Raw genomic sequence first — 15,110 nt, 5'->3', positions numbered from 1 at the left:
AAATAATCATGTTACATTGTATATTACAATAGATTTTGTATTTTAACTATCTCTGTACCTGAATATGGAAAACAATTACTTGAAAATTATATTGTTTCATTTCTACAATATATACTTACATGCAAGTCTTTCCTGTAGTTCCCTAGTTGGAGCTACATCTATGGCAGACTTGGAATGGCAGTTTAATTGATGAGGATCTGCGCCTTCGGCCAGCAGTAAGGAGCACACTTCTAATCTCGATTTGGAAGCAGCTTCATGAAGAGGTGTAAAAGCCCAAAGATCGTTTGCGTTTACATTGGCACCGTGCTTGATTAACATTTCAGTTACTTCGAAATGACCGTAAGAGCAAGCATTGTGTAACGGAACTAATCCTCTGAAAAAAAAGCATTTAAAATTAAAATTATTGCGACAAGGGTCGATTTTAAACGATTTAACTTTAAGGATAGACTGATCTCGAATTGAAACAAGGACTACATCAGCTTACTGAGAAACCTACCAGCGTCCTGAGTTGGCTGGTATCTTTCTCGCCGAGTATATAGACGTCCAAGAGAATAAAATGAAGTTTTTTTTACTCATAGTGTCATCGGGATAAATCTCGGTTATTATATAGAGTGACTATTTTACTCATAGTGTCATTGGGATAAATCTCGGTTATTATATAGAGTGACATACAGATTGTTTAGATTTAAATTAGACATACACGCTTTAAATGACAACACTGCGCGATAGACCTGAACATTAGCAAGTTGTATTAGTTGTATTAGAGATATCAAAAGGAAAGAATTCCTCTCATTGGCTGTATACCATAATAAAAATTACTAAAGACGTAAAAATCTTCTCTTTTAGATGGTATATAATATAATTTTTTAAATAAATTATATACCTTCTACAAGAGAAGATTGTTTACTTCTTTAGTAACAAAATAGAGATGGCTATTTCGTTTCTTCTTCTTCTTAAGGTGCCGAGACCGCTTGTCTATCGTTGGCTCTCATGTTGCCTAGCAAATTAACAATCAGTGTCTCATTTACAGCCGCACGAAATAGTTCAGTGCTAGTGCTAGTTTTCCCAAACCATTGGCGTAGGTTTTAAAGCCAAGAAGTTGTATGGCGGCCCACACTTCTTTTTCCCATTATTTTACCTTGCATGACAAGGTGAAGTATGTCATATTTTTCCGGGTGACGCGTTATATGACCAAAGATTTCAAATTTACGCCTTTTAACCGTGTTCACTACTTCACAACTTTTGTGCAAACAATGCAAAACCCTTTCGTTTGTGACTCTTTCTACCCAACTGATCTTCAGGATACGGCGGTAGACACATCTCAAATGCTTCTAGGTTTTTTAAAAGCGATTCTGTCAGGGTCCATGCTTCAACCCAGTAAAGTAGTACTGAGAATATATAACATCGAACCATTCTTATGCGAAGTTCCAAATTGAGACAATTACTGCACAGGATTTTCTCAAATTTCATAAAACTAGTTCTTGCTTTGGCAATTCTACTTTTTATTTCTGTACTAGGGTTCCAGCTTTCATTAATATGAGTACCCAGATATACAAGATATCTTACGCGTTCAATTGAGTCATTACCAATTGTTACGTTATAGTTATTATTATTTACTGCTGCCTTTTTACTAATAACCATAAACTTTGTTTTTCTTGCGTTGAGTATGAGTCCATATATCGCGCAGATCGCCATCATTCGGTTCAATAACGCTTGAAGATGTTCAATTGATCCTGTCACTAACAAGGTGTCATCTGCGTATCTGATATTGTTTATAAGCACGCCATTAATGATTATGTCCTCTTTTGCGTTTTCCATTTAAGATTGTTTCAGCGTAAATATTAAACAACATTGGTGACAATATACAGCCTTGTCGAACTCCACGCCTTGATTTTTACTTCTTCAGAGCACTAATTCCCAACCCTAACACATGCAACCTGGCCCCAATACAAATTTGCGATGATTCTAATGTCCCTCTATTTCGTTTAGTTCTTGGACAATCTTTACTTGCATAACCGCTTAAATTACTCATTAATTTTAATTAATAGGATTATTTTTTCACTATGTATTCAGTGATTACCATAATTTATATACTATGCAATAAATACTAATAATCGAGAAAGGAGAAAAATTGATAAAGTGATGTTAATAACATACTGTTACTATCGGAACGAGCAGATAAATTTTGAAAATCTGAAACAAATGAAAATAAAATTATAGTAGACAGCAATGTTGCCAATTTTAGGGCTTCCTTCAGTCTCTTATATCTAATTAAAAACTAAACGGTCTGTATATTTAGAATTATGCAGAGAGTTGATGATTGACGCGGTACTTTAACTGCAAATTAGAGTAGCACATTAGTAACATAGTAACAAAACGTTACGAAAGACAAAACTGTTATATTTAAAACATGGAAGAATCTGCTTTAGACCCTGTACACATGAGGACGTTAGATGCAGCGTTTGCGTAACGCGGCGTTTCAAGTTGCCAAGGAACAAATGGTATCATCATTAGAAGTATCAGAACATCATTAGAAGTATCAGAAGACGGGTATCTGTAGATAGGGGTAGCAGAAACCTACCGGTTATATCCTAAAATCGGTTTTTCCGTTTTTTTTTTTCGGTTATAACCGGTTTTTTCTTTTTAAAGTAATAACTTGTGAAAAACCAGATAAGTTACCTTTGGAAAAAATAATGAATGCAGAAAAAAAATAAATTTCGATCCGATATAATGATATTTATATTTCCGATAAATATGATCTGTCGGTAAAAGGTTGCTGTTTGTATATCGATTATCTTGAGATCGATATATTCTTTCGATAGTATCGATATCGATAATATTGATATTGATTCGAATGAAGTATCGCAAACTAAAGTGCAATGTAAATTTAACATTGTAACCTATTGGGTATTGGCTATTGATTAAAAAAACCGAACACCGGTTTTAGGAATAACCAGTTTTTTAGACCGAATATAACTGCCAGATTAAACCATAAGTGAAGAGAAACCGTATAACCGACAACCGCCATCCCTAGCTGTAGAGAGTTGCATAAGAGATTGTGGGGTACACATATTTTTGAAGAAAAAAAATCATTTTAATTTTGGTTCATTATTCAATGTTCAAAACCTTTCGAAATATTCAATTTCTTTTTTTGAATATACTATTTTTGTCTCTTGTATATTTTTCTATACTACTATAACTTGTCCAAAAACAGGGTGCGAGGATATATATATCCACTGATATACAGGGTGAGTCACCACTAACGGGACGGAAGATTACAGCGAAATGGTAAAAGATTTGAAAAAAATTTAAATCGAATAGTTTGTAAGTTGATAAAAGCTACATTTTAAAATTATTTTGAAATATACAGGGTGTCCCAATAAATGGCGGCGTATCAAAGTTATATTTTTTCTTATGGAACACCCTGTATTATATTGCATTTTTTAATTGTCCGCAAAAAATAAGGTATAGTTCCATAAGGCTTCCCTATACCTATGTACAGAGTGTTCTGAGTTATGTTGACTTTTCTTAAAATGTAAAGTTTTAAAAGAAGGCTTATTCTTAAGTTATTTAAGAAATTATAAAAAAATTACTTTTACATCTAAATAGTTGGATATTGGTTTAATGTATTCCATGATTAAGTATTACACATTTGTCTACAGGGTGTTCAAAATTTACAGTTTCATTATTGGAGTATTCAATGTGTCATATGATGCTTATTTTAAATGGAACACCATGTATATTAATAAATAATTATATTAAACAAATTTACCTCTTTCGAATGGTATATGGATGTCCTATACCTAGGTGTCATAGTTTTTGCGTAATTTACAATTATTTAAATTCTTAATCTGTAAATCGATTTTAAAACAAAAGATGTAGTTAATTAATGTCATTGTATGACATTGTCAGTTTATGACAGTACGGTCTGGTAATTATCAAAACTATAAACATCCGTGTATGATATTCAAATTTTTTTTACTTAAAAATGGCTTTGGCAGAGCCAATTACATTCAAATTGAATTGTTCCTAAAAATGAATAATCACGCTATCTATGAAATAGTAGACATGCTTCTTTGCATTGGGGAATATTTTTAAAATTGTCTCTTAGCTTCTAAAGTTTACGCTTAAAAGTATCCTGATAGAAGACACCCAAAAAAGGACGTTTTTGAGAGATTTCTCGATAGATTCCGTGCTACTGGTAATGTTGCATAGGTACGAAAAGTTAAATAAAAATAAAATATTTATTTTATTTTGGAAAAATAGAAATACCTATATGTTTAGTTAATGTTTTCAATATTTTTAGTTAATTTAGTTGTTACTTAGATACACGTATCATTACGTTTTCTGTTTATGTAACATACTTACCATACATACATTTATATTTTTGTATTTTTATTTAAGTAAAAATATATCTTTTATACTGTTACATTCTACATTTATTAGAGTCTTATTTTGGTCAATTTAGTTTCTCTATAGAAAAGTTTTCCAAAATATAAATATCATATAAATATCACATTTTGGATATACAGGGTGAGTGGGGAGGAATGTGCCAAACTTTAAGACTGTATAATATACGTAAAAATAATCAAAAATAACTCATAATAATATGTTGTTATTCGATTTTCATTTGTTTCCGAGATATGGGATGTTAAAATTTTTCTTACAAACTGACGATTTATTTATTGCTCTAAAAGCGTTCGAGGTTTGCAAAGGAAATTTGGTGGGTTTTAAGACATGGTTATTGCGCATGTTTTGACACAATTAAGAATTTTATATTCACCATTGGCGGGCGTACGGGTATGGGTCTGAATTTTTTTAAAGAAATAAAAATAGTACGGCCAATGAGATATTTCAAATTAAAAATTATTTTTGAATTACCTGTTCAATTTGTGATAAAAAATCTATCTTCCCATTTTCTCATACGACGCTTCGTTTTCATGCAAAAAATAAAATATCTTAACGCTTCCAAAGTATTCGAAATAACTTTCTACACATTCATATAGAAACTTCGTCGAAAACTTTGTAAGCGTTCGGATGTTTTATTTTTTGCATGAAAACCAAGCGTCGCATGAAAAAAATGGGAAGATAGATTTTTTATCACAAATTAAACGAGGAATTCAAGAAATATTTTTTATTTGAAATATTTCAGTGGCGTACCATTTTTATCTTTAAAAAATTTCAGACTATTACCCGTACGCGCGCCAATGGTGAATATAAAATTCTTAATTGTGTGTCAAAACATGCGCAATAACTGTCTTAAAACCCACCAAATTTCATTTGCACAACTCAACCGGTTTTAGAGCAATAAATAAATCGTCAGTTTGCAAGAAAAATTTTAACGTCCCGTATCTCGGAAACAAATGAAAATCGAATAACAACATATGAGATATTTTTGATTATTTTTACGTATATTATACAGTCTTAAAGTTTGGCACATTCCTCCCCACTCACCCTGTATATCGGATATATATCATATATGTATATCCGATATTTTGATATTTATATAAATATCATGGATATTTTGTGTCCTGTCCAAAAAGGTATAACACGGATCAAAACGTATGGAATTAATGTACATATTACTTATTTATCGTCCATTTTTTTTACAAATTACAAAATTAAAATTTACCAGTTACAAATATTATAAACCAATAATTACCCTTTATCCTTAGCATGGACGTCAGCTCCGTTTTGAAGCAATAGCTGTACAACTCTATTTCTATTGTATCCAGCTGCGAGATGAAGAGGAGTCGATCTTCTTCCATCACTAGCATGACAATTGACGTTTAACGGATTAAGCAACACCAAAAGTCGATCTTCAGCTCCGGAACGAGCAGCTTCAAGAAGCTCGTCTTTGCGGTACTCGCCTGTAAGTACAGGCCGTGTCGAAACATCTGCTACTTCGAGCGGAGTTTTGCCTTCCGTATTGCGGATATTGACATCGGCGCCATGTTGAAGAAGAGCTGTAAAGAAATTACAAATTATTGCGTATAGTGTATACGGTTATGGTTATGGTACATCGGGGCATGACCCACTTGTGAGCCTCCTACGGCGGGTCCATTACATCACCCCTATCTTAAGGACCAGGTCCATAAGGACCAGGTCCATAAGGACCTGGTCAGAGAGCCACAAGTCTCTTACAAGGCAACTCCCTCTATCACCTCTGATAGGCCAATGCCGGGCATTCCCAGAGGACATATGAAGAGGTTTCCTCCTCCTCATTACATAGACGGCACTGTGAGCCATCCGCCAGTCCTAGCAAATGAAGGTGCCGTCGGAGTCTACAGTGGCCGGTGAGCATACTGACCACCAGGGAGCATCTACGATCTAGAAGAAGCAGTTGGGATGTGAGACTTTTGGATGGCCCCACTATGTGCAGCCTAGCCTGTCTCAAACATCCACAACTGGCCCAGGAGTACTGGAACCTCCGCAGAATAAAAAAAAATACAAAACCTCCGTATTGTGTATAACTCGGTATACTTTAATAATAGTCCAGTCGTCGGAAACGAAGATGCCACTAAATCTATAAAAATCATACGAACAAACTGAATTTTGCTAAGAATGTCAATTTTGAGACCCCGTAAAAGTTGCATAAAAGTTTACCACTTCTATCCACGGGTTTCCCCTAACCTCCCCTATAGCTTCACGATTCGATACAATATCGATACTTTTTATCTATTGAGTATTGTAATGGTTATGCCAATGAAGTATCGTATCGTGTATCGAAATCGGCAATATTTTCTTTTAAAGATATCGTATTGATATTGATTTACCGACATTTGGTAAAATTGGCAAAATTGGCCAAAAACAAAAAAATTACTGACTAAAATCACTAGCCAGTTTAGCGAACCGACGATACCAGGGTAGGTGTACGTTTCTACTCTTTCTATTTGTGGACCGTTCACACTGATTCATATAAACTGCTGTTCGTTCTTAGAAATCATCATACATTTTGTTTTTTTTAGAGTTTAGTGAAAGTCCATATCTATGACTTACTTCTGTGATACGATACATTAACTAGGGTTTCATAACTGTCAGCGAATACCACCGTGTTGTCCGCATATCTGATGTTATTGATACTTCTTCTTCTTCTTCTTCTTCTGGTTCCTATCCGTTTAGGATGTTGGAAATCATATTGGCAATCATACCATGGCTCTCTGCGGCTCGAAACAGATCCCTTGAGGTTTTCTTAAATCATGTTCTCAAATTCCGCAGCCATAATATCCTTCTTCATGCTTCCTAGAACTTCCTTGTTCGTAATTCTTGCTGTCCATGATATTCTCAGCATTCTTTTATAAAGCCACATCTCAAATGCTTCAAGTTTTTTAATAGCGGTGTCTGTAAGCATCCATGGCTTCGCTCCGTACAATAATACAGAGAAAACATAACATCACAAATATCTAATTTTTGTATCTAGGGATATGTTATTGATACATCCGAATTATTAATTCGAATTGCAACTTCAACACCCTCTACTGCTTCTTGAAAGGTTTCCTCAGAGTATATCTTGAATAGCAAAGGTGATAGTATACATTCTTGTCGGACCCCACATTTGATTTTGAATCATAGGATTCTCCTGCTTCTACTACCTCGGATTCTTGTTTCAGACAAGACAATTACAGATTCTTGGAAAATCGATGTTTTCCGTTTCCGCCTATGAGAGTTTTAGGGGCAAGCTCGGGGGGTAGGAGTGGCAAACTATTTTCCCTTTTTTTTCGAGTCCCAAAATTGACATCCACAGCAAAATCCAGCTTGTTCGCCTGAGCTGAGTCCAAATCTCTTTTTTTTTTTTGTGGGAGGAGGAAATCTTTATAAGACCGTCAGAGTAGACCGCAGCACCCCAAGAAGCTGGTGTTCTGCCCTCTACCCTGGTGTGTGGGATTCAGTCCGCTTGCCCAATTCAGACACCCGCGAATCAATCGTGAAAACGCAACTACCTACCCACTAAAACCCCCTCATTCCAGCCGTGGACACCCGGTACGTATTTTTAGCAAACGTTACTCCGGATGTCCCGCTGCTGACCCTATCTCTACTCCATGTCGGTGAAGCCGACTGTGAGGAGTATTTATTCTTTTATTTGTTTCAGAAATAAAACATTGAGTACTGTGTATAGAGGAAAAGTATATGAAAAAAATTTAAAATAAAAGGAAGCAAAGTGTACACAACTAAATAATATAAAATAAGTATTCATAAAACAGTGTATAGATAAAATTGTATAGATAAAAGATGTATAGGTAAAATAAGGGATAAAATATCCTTAATAATGTTTTCTGTCACTCTCTCATCTCCCATCTTGTCTCGTTCTCTCTCGCGTTTCCTTTTTTTTATGATCTTTGTTATTATGCCTACTATCACGTTGAAATTTTCTTTGCTTTGCATGGCTACATTCATTATAGTCTCTGGTGTTGTCTCACCTAGTGTTGTTCTCATGTCTTGTTGTTTATCGTGGAAAACGTTGCAATGGAATACACAATGCTCTGCGTCGTCACGCACTCTACATTCTATACATAAGTCATCTTCAATTTTCCTTATGCGATATGTGTAAGACCTGAATGAGCCATGCCCGGTCAGGAATTGAGTAAAAAAGTAATTTGTTCTTTTAAACCTACATTGGTACCACTCTTTCACATTTGGGATTAGTGTTTTCGTCCATTGTGCTTTTTCTATCTATTCTTCCCATTCTTGTTGCCACTCGTTTAGCATTTGTTCCCTTACCTCAGCTTTCACCCCTATTAGATGGCCGTCATCATTTTCGTATATGATCTTACGTTCTTTTGCTAGGAGGTGAATGGGGAGCGTACCCGCAATCACCTGTAGGGCTATCGTCGATGTAGTCCGGTATGCACTTAATACCTTCAGGAGGGGCTTTCTTTGGGATCTCGTTAATATTTCCTCATATTTTTTTAATCTCAACGCTTCAAGCCATACAGGTGCCCCATATAGGAGGGTGGATTGTACTACCTGGAGATACAATTTTCTTTTGTAATTACTCGGTCCGCCTATATTTGGCATAATCTTTGTCATAGCAGCGATTCTCTGTTCAGCCTTCTGGGCTGCATTTATAAGGTGTTTCGTGTATCTCAAACCTGAATCAAGGTGTATGCCCAGATATTTAGCACAGTTACTCGGTTCTATAGTGCTACCATTTAAATCAAAACTCAAAGTTGGTCTCTGTCTTGGTCCCTTTAGTATTACTATATCTGTTTTGCTACTTGCCAACTCTACGTCATTCTCTATCATCCACCTGTTGACTTTTCTGTAACAACTTGTCACCTTTTCTTCAATATCCCCATTTATGTTAGACTCTATTAGGATTGCAAAGTCGTCTGCATATGCTATGGCATAGGTGTCTTGCCCGTAGTCTATTTCTAATACCCCGTTGTACAGTATATTCCATAGAGTAGGTCCCAAGACTGACCCTTGCGGTACTCCTGATGAGAGTTTCATGTCTGTCTTATATGCTACATTTAAATATCTGTTTGTCAGGTATTTATTTATAATATTTATGATGTAGTCTGACACTCCTGCCACTTTGAGCTTCGTTAGTATGTGATGCCAGTTTGCAGAGTTGAAAGCGTTCTTCACGTCGAACATCACAAGAATGGCCCATCTTTTTTCTGATCTTTTTACGGTGTCAGAGATCTTCTTCACCGCATCTATAGCCGATCTGGCTTTTCTGAAACCATACTGTCTATCTGAAATTTTTCCCAGAACTTCAAGTTCGTCTTCAATACGTTTCTTTATAAGACCTTCATATAATTTTCCTATGCAATCTAGTAAGCATAGAGGTCTATATGAGTTGGCTTCGTCCAGGTTCTTTCCTGGTTTTGGTAATAATACGAGTTTCGCCAACTTAAGTTTATCTTGGAATTCTTGCTTGTTCAACAATTCATTGAATACTTTGCGCATCACTTCGGGTTTCTCTTTTACTACCAGTTTTATTGCTTCTGGCGTTATTTTATCTGGACCTGGTGTTTTTCCTGCCTTTATACTTTCTGCTGCTTGTATGATCTCTTCAGTAGTGAACTCTGCAGGTCTAATATTATTGTCTATCCGTAGGAATGTGTTATCGGGCTTCCTCGGAAATAGAGTGTTCGCTATTTCCATCTTTCGTTTTGCACAGGGTTATATGGGGTCTCGAACCTTAGTCTTTTCATGGCAATCTTATATGCTTCGCCCCATATGTCTTCTTCCAACGCGACACACAAATCCTGCCAACATGTGCGTTTAGCCCTTTTAATTTCACTACTTAATTCTTTTTTGGCTCTTTTATATGCCTTCTTGGTTCCTGTGCCTTTGTGCTATTCGCCTGCGTCTTAAGCATTCCTGTCGCTTATTTTGGATTTGGTCATTCCGCCAGTAGAGTACAGTATGTGTAGTGTGCCTATTTATAGTACTTCTTTTGTATGCATTTATGATATTTTCTCGGAGTTCATTAAAGTTGGTAGTTTCTTCTTGTAGTTTATTTATTTCTCTTTTAAATTTTTCTTTGTCAAATACTGTTGCTCTTCCTGCCGTATTTTGTGAGCTTGGTGCAAAATTTCGTAGGTGATGTACCGGTGAAAGGTGAAGAGGTTCTCGTCCAGTACATCCCAATCCCTGATCTTTTTGGCAACACCACCGCTAGCTATGGTGACATCTATGTGGCTTTTCGATGTACCTCTCACAAAGGTTGGTTTTCCATTGTTTAGCACTATGAGGTCCGCCGCGGAGATCCACTCATTCCAAAGTTCACCCCTCTCGTCATTTCGGGGGGATCCCATAGAATGGACTTTGCATTTATGTCTCCGGCTACTAAAAAGTGTTTCTCCCTCTGTGTCGTGTCTATTATATTCTCCGTGTGTGAGTGTTGTCTGTAACGCTCTCTAGTAATATTCGGGGAAAGATAGCATGCTATTATGGTTATTTTGTCGATTTTTATTGTTACATACCCCTCTTTTCTTACTATTTTATTGATGGACACATTTCTATTTAGTATTTTTATCGCTACGTCGATGTTATTATCATATATCGAACCTTTATTCGTATTCTCTTATTAGGTTCTGGGACAATCAAGAGATCTGCTTCTATCTCCAAGGCTTTCGCGTGAATTAAGTCGTGTGTTACCTTTGCTCTTCCGGCGTTGACTTGTAATATTTTTAGTCTCTTTGGTGTCCAAATCTCTGACGACTGGACTAATATTTTCAATTAAAAGTGTGGCTATTTCCCATTAAAAAGAATAGTTAACGCAAAATGCCGCAAGAAAATAATTTCGGAATAACGCATTTACTATACAACTAAATAAAAAAAAAATGTTTTAAAAGATACTAACCTAAACAAACATCCACTTTCCCCTTGATTGCAGCTTCGTGTAGTGGAGTGTAATTCCAATTGTCTCTGGTGTTAGGATTAGCTCCAGCTTCTAGTAATAACCTGACAACATCAGCATGACCGAACGAGCAAGCGTTGTGTAATGGATGCAATCCTCCATCGTCGCGAGCTTGAATTGAAGCTCCAGCCGATAAAAGAAATTCTACTACGTCTCTTCTACCATAGCCTGAAATAAAAATATCATTTACAAAGTGTACTTATTTTATATAGGCCTGGATCCCGCGTACCAAAAAAAAGTTGATTAATAGCAAGCTGAAAATTTGTTTATTGAAATTAATATTTAATTAATTAATATTTTGTATTTTGACAACGGTATCCGATTTGGAAGTCGAAACGTTAATAAAATCGTTTTTTAGTAAAATTGTAGCTTATTTCCCATTTAAAATAGTTCACCACAAAAATGCCACAAGGAAATAGCTTCAGAACAACATACACTGTAGATACTGAAATTGTTTTTGCTGTTCCGATAATATTTATTAATGTAATATTTGCTTTAGTTCCAATCCTTCTAATAAAAATAATTAGCCCATTATAGATTTTGTATCTTGTTTTACAATTTGTGATATCTTTCCATTTGTTCTCAAGATCAATAATATTTTAATCTTATAATTATTTCCGTTTTAATTGCTCTTATCAATTTCCTGAATCGTACAAAATAATCCATTAAATATACTAAACTTTTTAATATATTCAGTAATCATCATCATTCTCTTTGCCTTATCCCTATGCGGGGTCGGCTTCCGTAATTGCATTTCTCCACACAATTCTATCTTGGGTCATATCAATGTTAATTGACCCCTTTACCAACATGACCAAACCATCTTAACCTATGCTCTCTCATTTTGGCATCAATTGGTGCCACACCTAGACTTCCCCTAGTATACTCATTTCTAATTTTATCCTTCTTTGTCACTCCACTCATCCATCTAAGCATTCTCATTTCCGCCACATGCATTCGTTGTTCCTCTTTCTTTTTCACTGCCAAACATTCAGTTCCGTGCATCATAGCCGGTCTTATGGCTGTTTTATAGAATTTTCCCTTCAGCTTCATTGGAACTTTTCTGTCACACAACACACCACTCGCTTCTTTCCACTTCATTCATCCAGCACTAATTCTACTGCATGCATCTCCATCTATTTCTCCATTACTCTGTAATACCGATCCTAGGTACTTAAAACTATTGCTTTTCACAATCATTTCATCATCCAAAGATACCATTTTATTTGTAGTAACTCCATATTTAAATGAACATTCCAAATACTCTGTTTTTTTACTACTAAGTTTTAAACCTTTTTCCTCCAGAGCTTGTCTCCACTGTTCCAGTTTTTGTTCTAAGTCTCTTTCACTATGTCCTATTAACACTACATCATCAACATACATTAGGCACTATGGAATACTACCCTGTAGTTTCTCTGTTATCTGGTCCAAAACTAATGAAAATAAATAAGGACTAAGCACCGAGCCTTGGTGCAATCCTACTTTCACCTGAAATTTATCAGTCTCTCCCACACCTGTTCTAACACTAGTCGTTACTCCCTCATACATATCTCTCACAATCTTTACATATTCGCCAGGGACTCCTTTCTTATTGAGTGCCCACCACAGAATCTCTCGAGGAACTCTATCATATGCTTTCTCAAGATCAATGAATACCATATGAGCGTTGATCTCTTTATTCCTGTATTTTTCCATCAGTTGCCTTACAATGAAAATTGCATCTGTTGTTGATCTGCCCTGCATAAAGTCAAATTGTTTATCGGATATTTCGGTTTCTTCACGTATCCGTCTATCAATTACTCTCTCCCATATTTTCATGGTGTGGCTAAGTAGTTTTATAGCCCTGTAGTTTGTGCATTGTTGTATGTCTCCCTTGTTTTTGTAGACAGGTACTAATATACTGCTTCTCCATTCGTCTATTTAATATATTCAGTACCAGGTATTAATAAAGGTGACATGAATATTTATTTCCATTTTAATCTGAAAAACACCTACTACAAAAAATACATGAAAACAGATATTATTACATTCTCCACATGTTACAATTCATCAAAATCGTGCTTAAATTTTGGTACAAGTTTAAGCCACAGTCCATTTACATTTTGCCGGCCTTTCATTCCAAGGAACACCTTGTAATTGTAATTAAAGAATTACTTGCGAATGTGATGTATTCATGGGCACATAAATCATGTCAGTATACAATGGCGTTCTTTCTTCAACAAGGATGTCTGAGGATGTCTTGAGGCATTATCTCAGAGAAGAATTGCTTTGGTGGGTAAAGCATTTTCTTTACAAAAGCAAGGAATGTTTGGATAAAAATAATTTTTGTACCAATTAAAAAAAAAAGAATGTGTGTGTACTTTGTACGCACGTAAGAAGTTATACTTCTATTATATGATTTCAACGAAATCAATATACTTTAAACAGTTTCTCTACTACTTTCCAAAAAATTTTATTAAAACAATACCAAAAATTAAAAAAATAAATATTAGATGAAGATTTGTAGAAAGTTTGTTCGTAATCAGATTATGTAAATTAAAGCACTGCCTACTAATAGGTAACTACATTTTTTTTACATTTTCCAAATAGATAGGTATGAAGATAATTTTTTATTGGAATACAACTGAAACATTTAGAATTACGTACCTGCGGCTTTTCAAAACTATTTTAAAAGTCACTATAATTATAAATTTGATTTTATTTCTGTCCCCACAACAATAAAAACTAATATATACAATATTTTTGTTTACCGATAACTTCCGTATTGAACAATTATTGACAGATCATTTCAACACCCAATCAGAGCCCGTATAACGACTAATACCATACTGTCGGTGTGCGCATGCGCGCAGATCAATAAAATTTCACCCTCAATGAAATCGCGCCTAAAGAAGTATAACTTCAAAAATTGGTGACTCGAATATTCCTGTACCATTTGGAAGAGAGTATGTGATATTTGGAAATACATGGTTTTAAAGTTCCAAAAACACTGAAAGGTTAACTCACAACAAAAGAGTGAGTCTAAGGGAAGCCGCACAATAAAGTAACATGAAACGTGAAACACCTTTCATGAAAATAAAACACTGCTAAACAAATAGAAGTCCGCCTACCAACGAAACAAGTGTGATTCATGCTCGTGAAAAATTTTTATCTTCGGGAGGCTGCATATCAAAAAACATGAAACATCAAACATATCAAACATGAAACACGTTTCATGGAAATAAAATTCTGCTAAACAAATAGACGTCCGCCCATCTATGAAACGAGTGTGATTCATGCCCATGAAACATTTTTATCTTCTTGAAACGTGTTTCTTGAAATAGGACGTGTTCTATTTTTCGGTTTCAGTTTCATTGTTTTGGACAATTAATTACGTGCGTAAAAATTTAATATTGCATTGGTTTCCGTGGTGTGGTGGAGCAGAACGAAGAGTTGTACAATTATAACCTGGAGAGATACTCGAATAGACAATAACAAGAAAATATCGTTTTTCTTTAAACCAGAACCCACAATAAAACAATTGAAATTTGGCAAGATGATTATTTAATTCGTTTGTAACCAAATATGTACTATGATTATAATTTTTGGGCAGTAATAAATGAGTTGCCACAACAGCAAAGACCTCGTCATCATCATTTTCCATTGTTTACTATATAAAGTTTAATTGTGTTTCTTTGATTAGTATCTAACATGAAACGGTTTCGCTCTTCACAATTTATTTATTTCATGTTTCTCGTTT

At 35.2% G+C, this 15,110-nt stretch overlaps 1 protein-coding gene across 1 annotated transcript in view; it reads right to left on the bottom strand.

The window, feature by feature from the left end:
* Positions 1–15,110, bottom strand: part of LOC114326696 (poly [ADP-ribose] polymerase tankyrase) — a 117,302-nt gene that overhangs the window by 81,254 nt on the left and 20,938 nt on the right. The window contains exons 2-4 of the mRNA XM_050650151.1: positions 11,315–11,539; positions 5,663–5,966; positions 120–373 (exon numbers count right to left, since the gene is read on the bottom strand). Coding sequence (XP_050506108.1) covers positions 120–373; positions 5,663–5,966; positions 11,315–11,539 — 783 coding nt within the window. The remainder of the gene's footprint in view (positions 1–119; positions 374–5,662; positions 5,967–11,314; positions 11,540–15,110) is intronic.

This window comes from Diabrotica virgifera, chromosome 5 (genome assembly GCF_917563875.1).
Source record: "Diabrotica virgifera virgifera chromosome 5, PGI_DIABVI_V3a".
Lineage (NCBI taxonomy): Eukaryota > Metazoa > Arthropoda > Insecta > Coleoptera > Chrysomelidae > Diabrotica > Diabrotica virgifera.
Note: the sequence above shows the minus strand (reverse complement) of the source record. Positions and strands in the feature narration are given on the sequence as shown.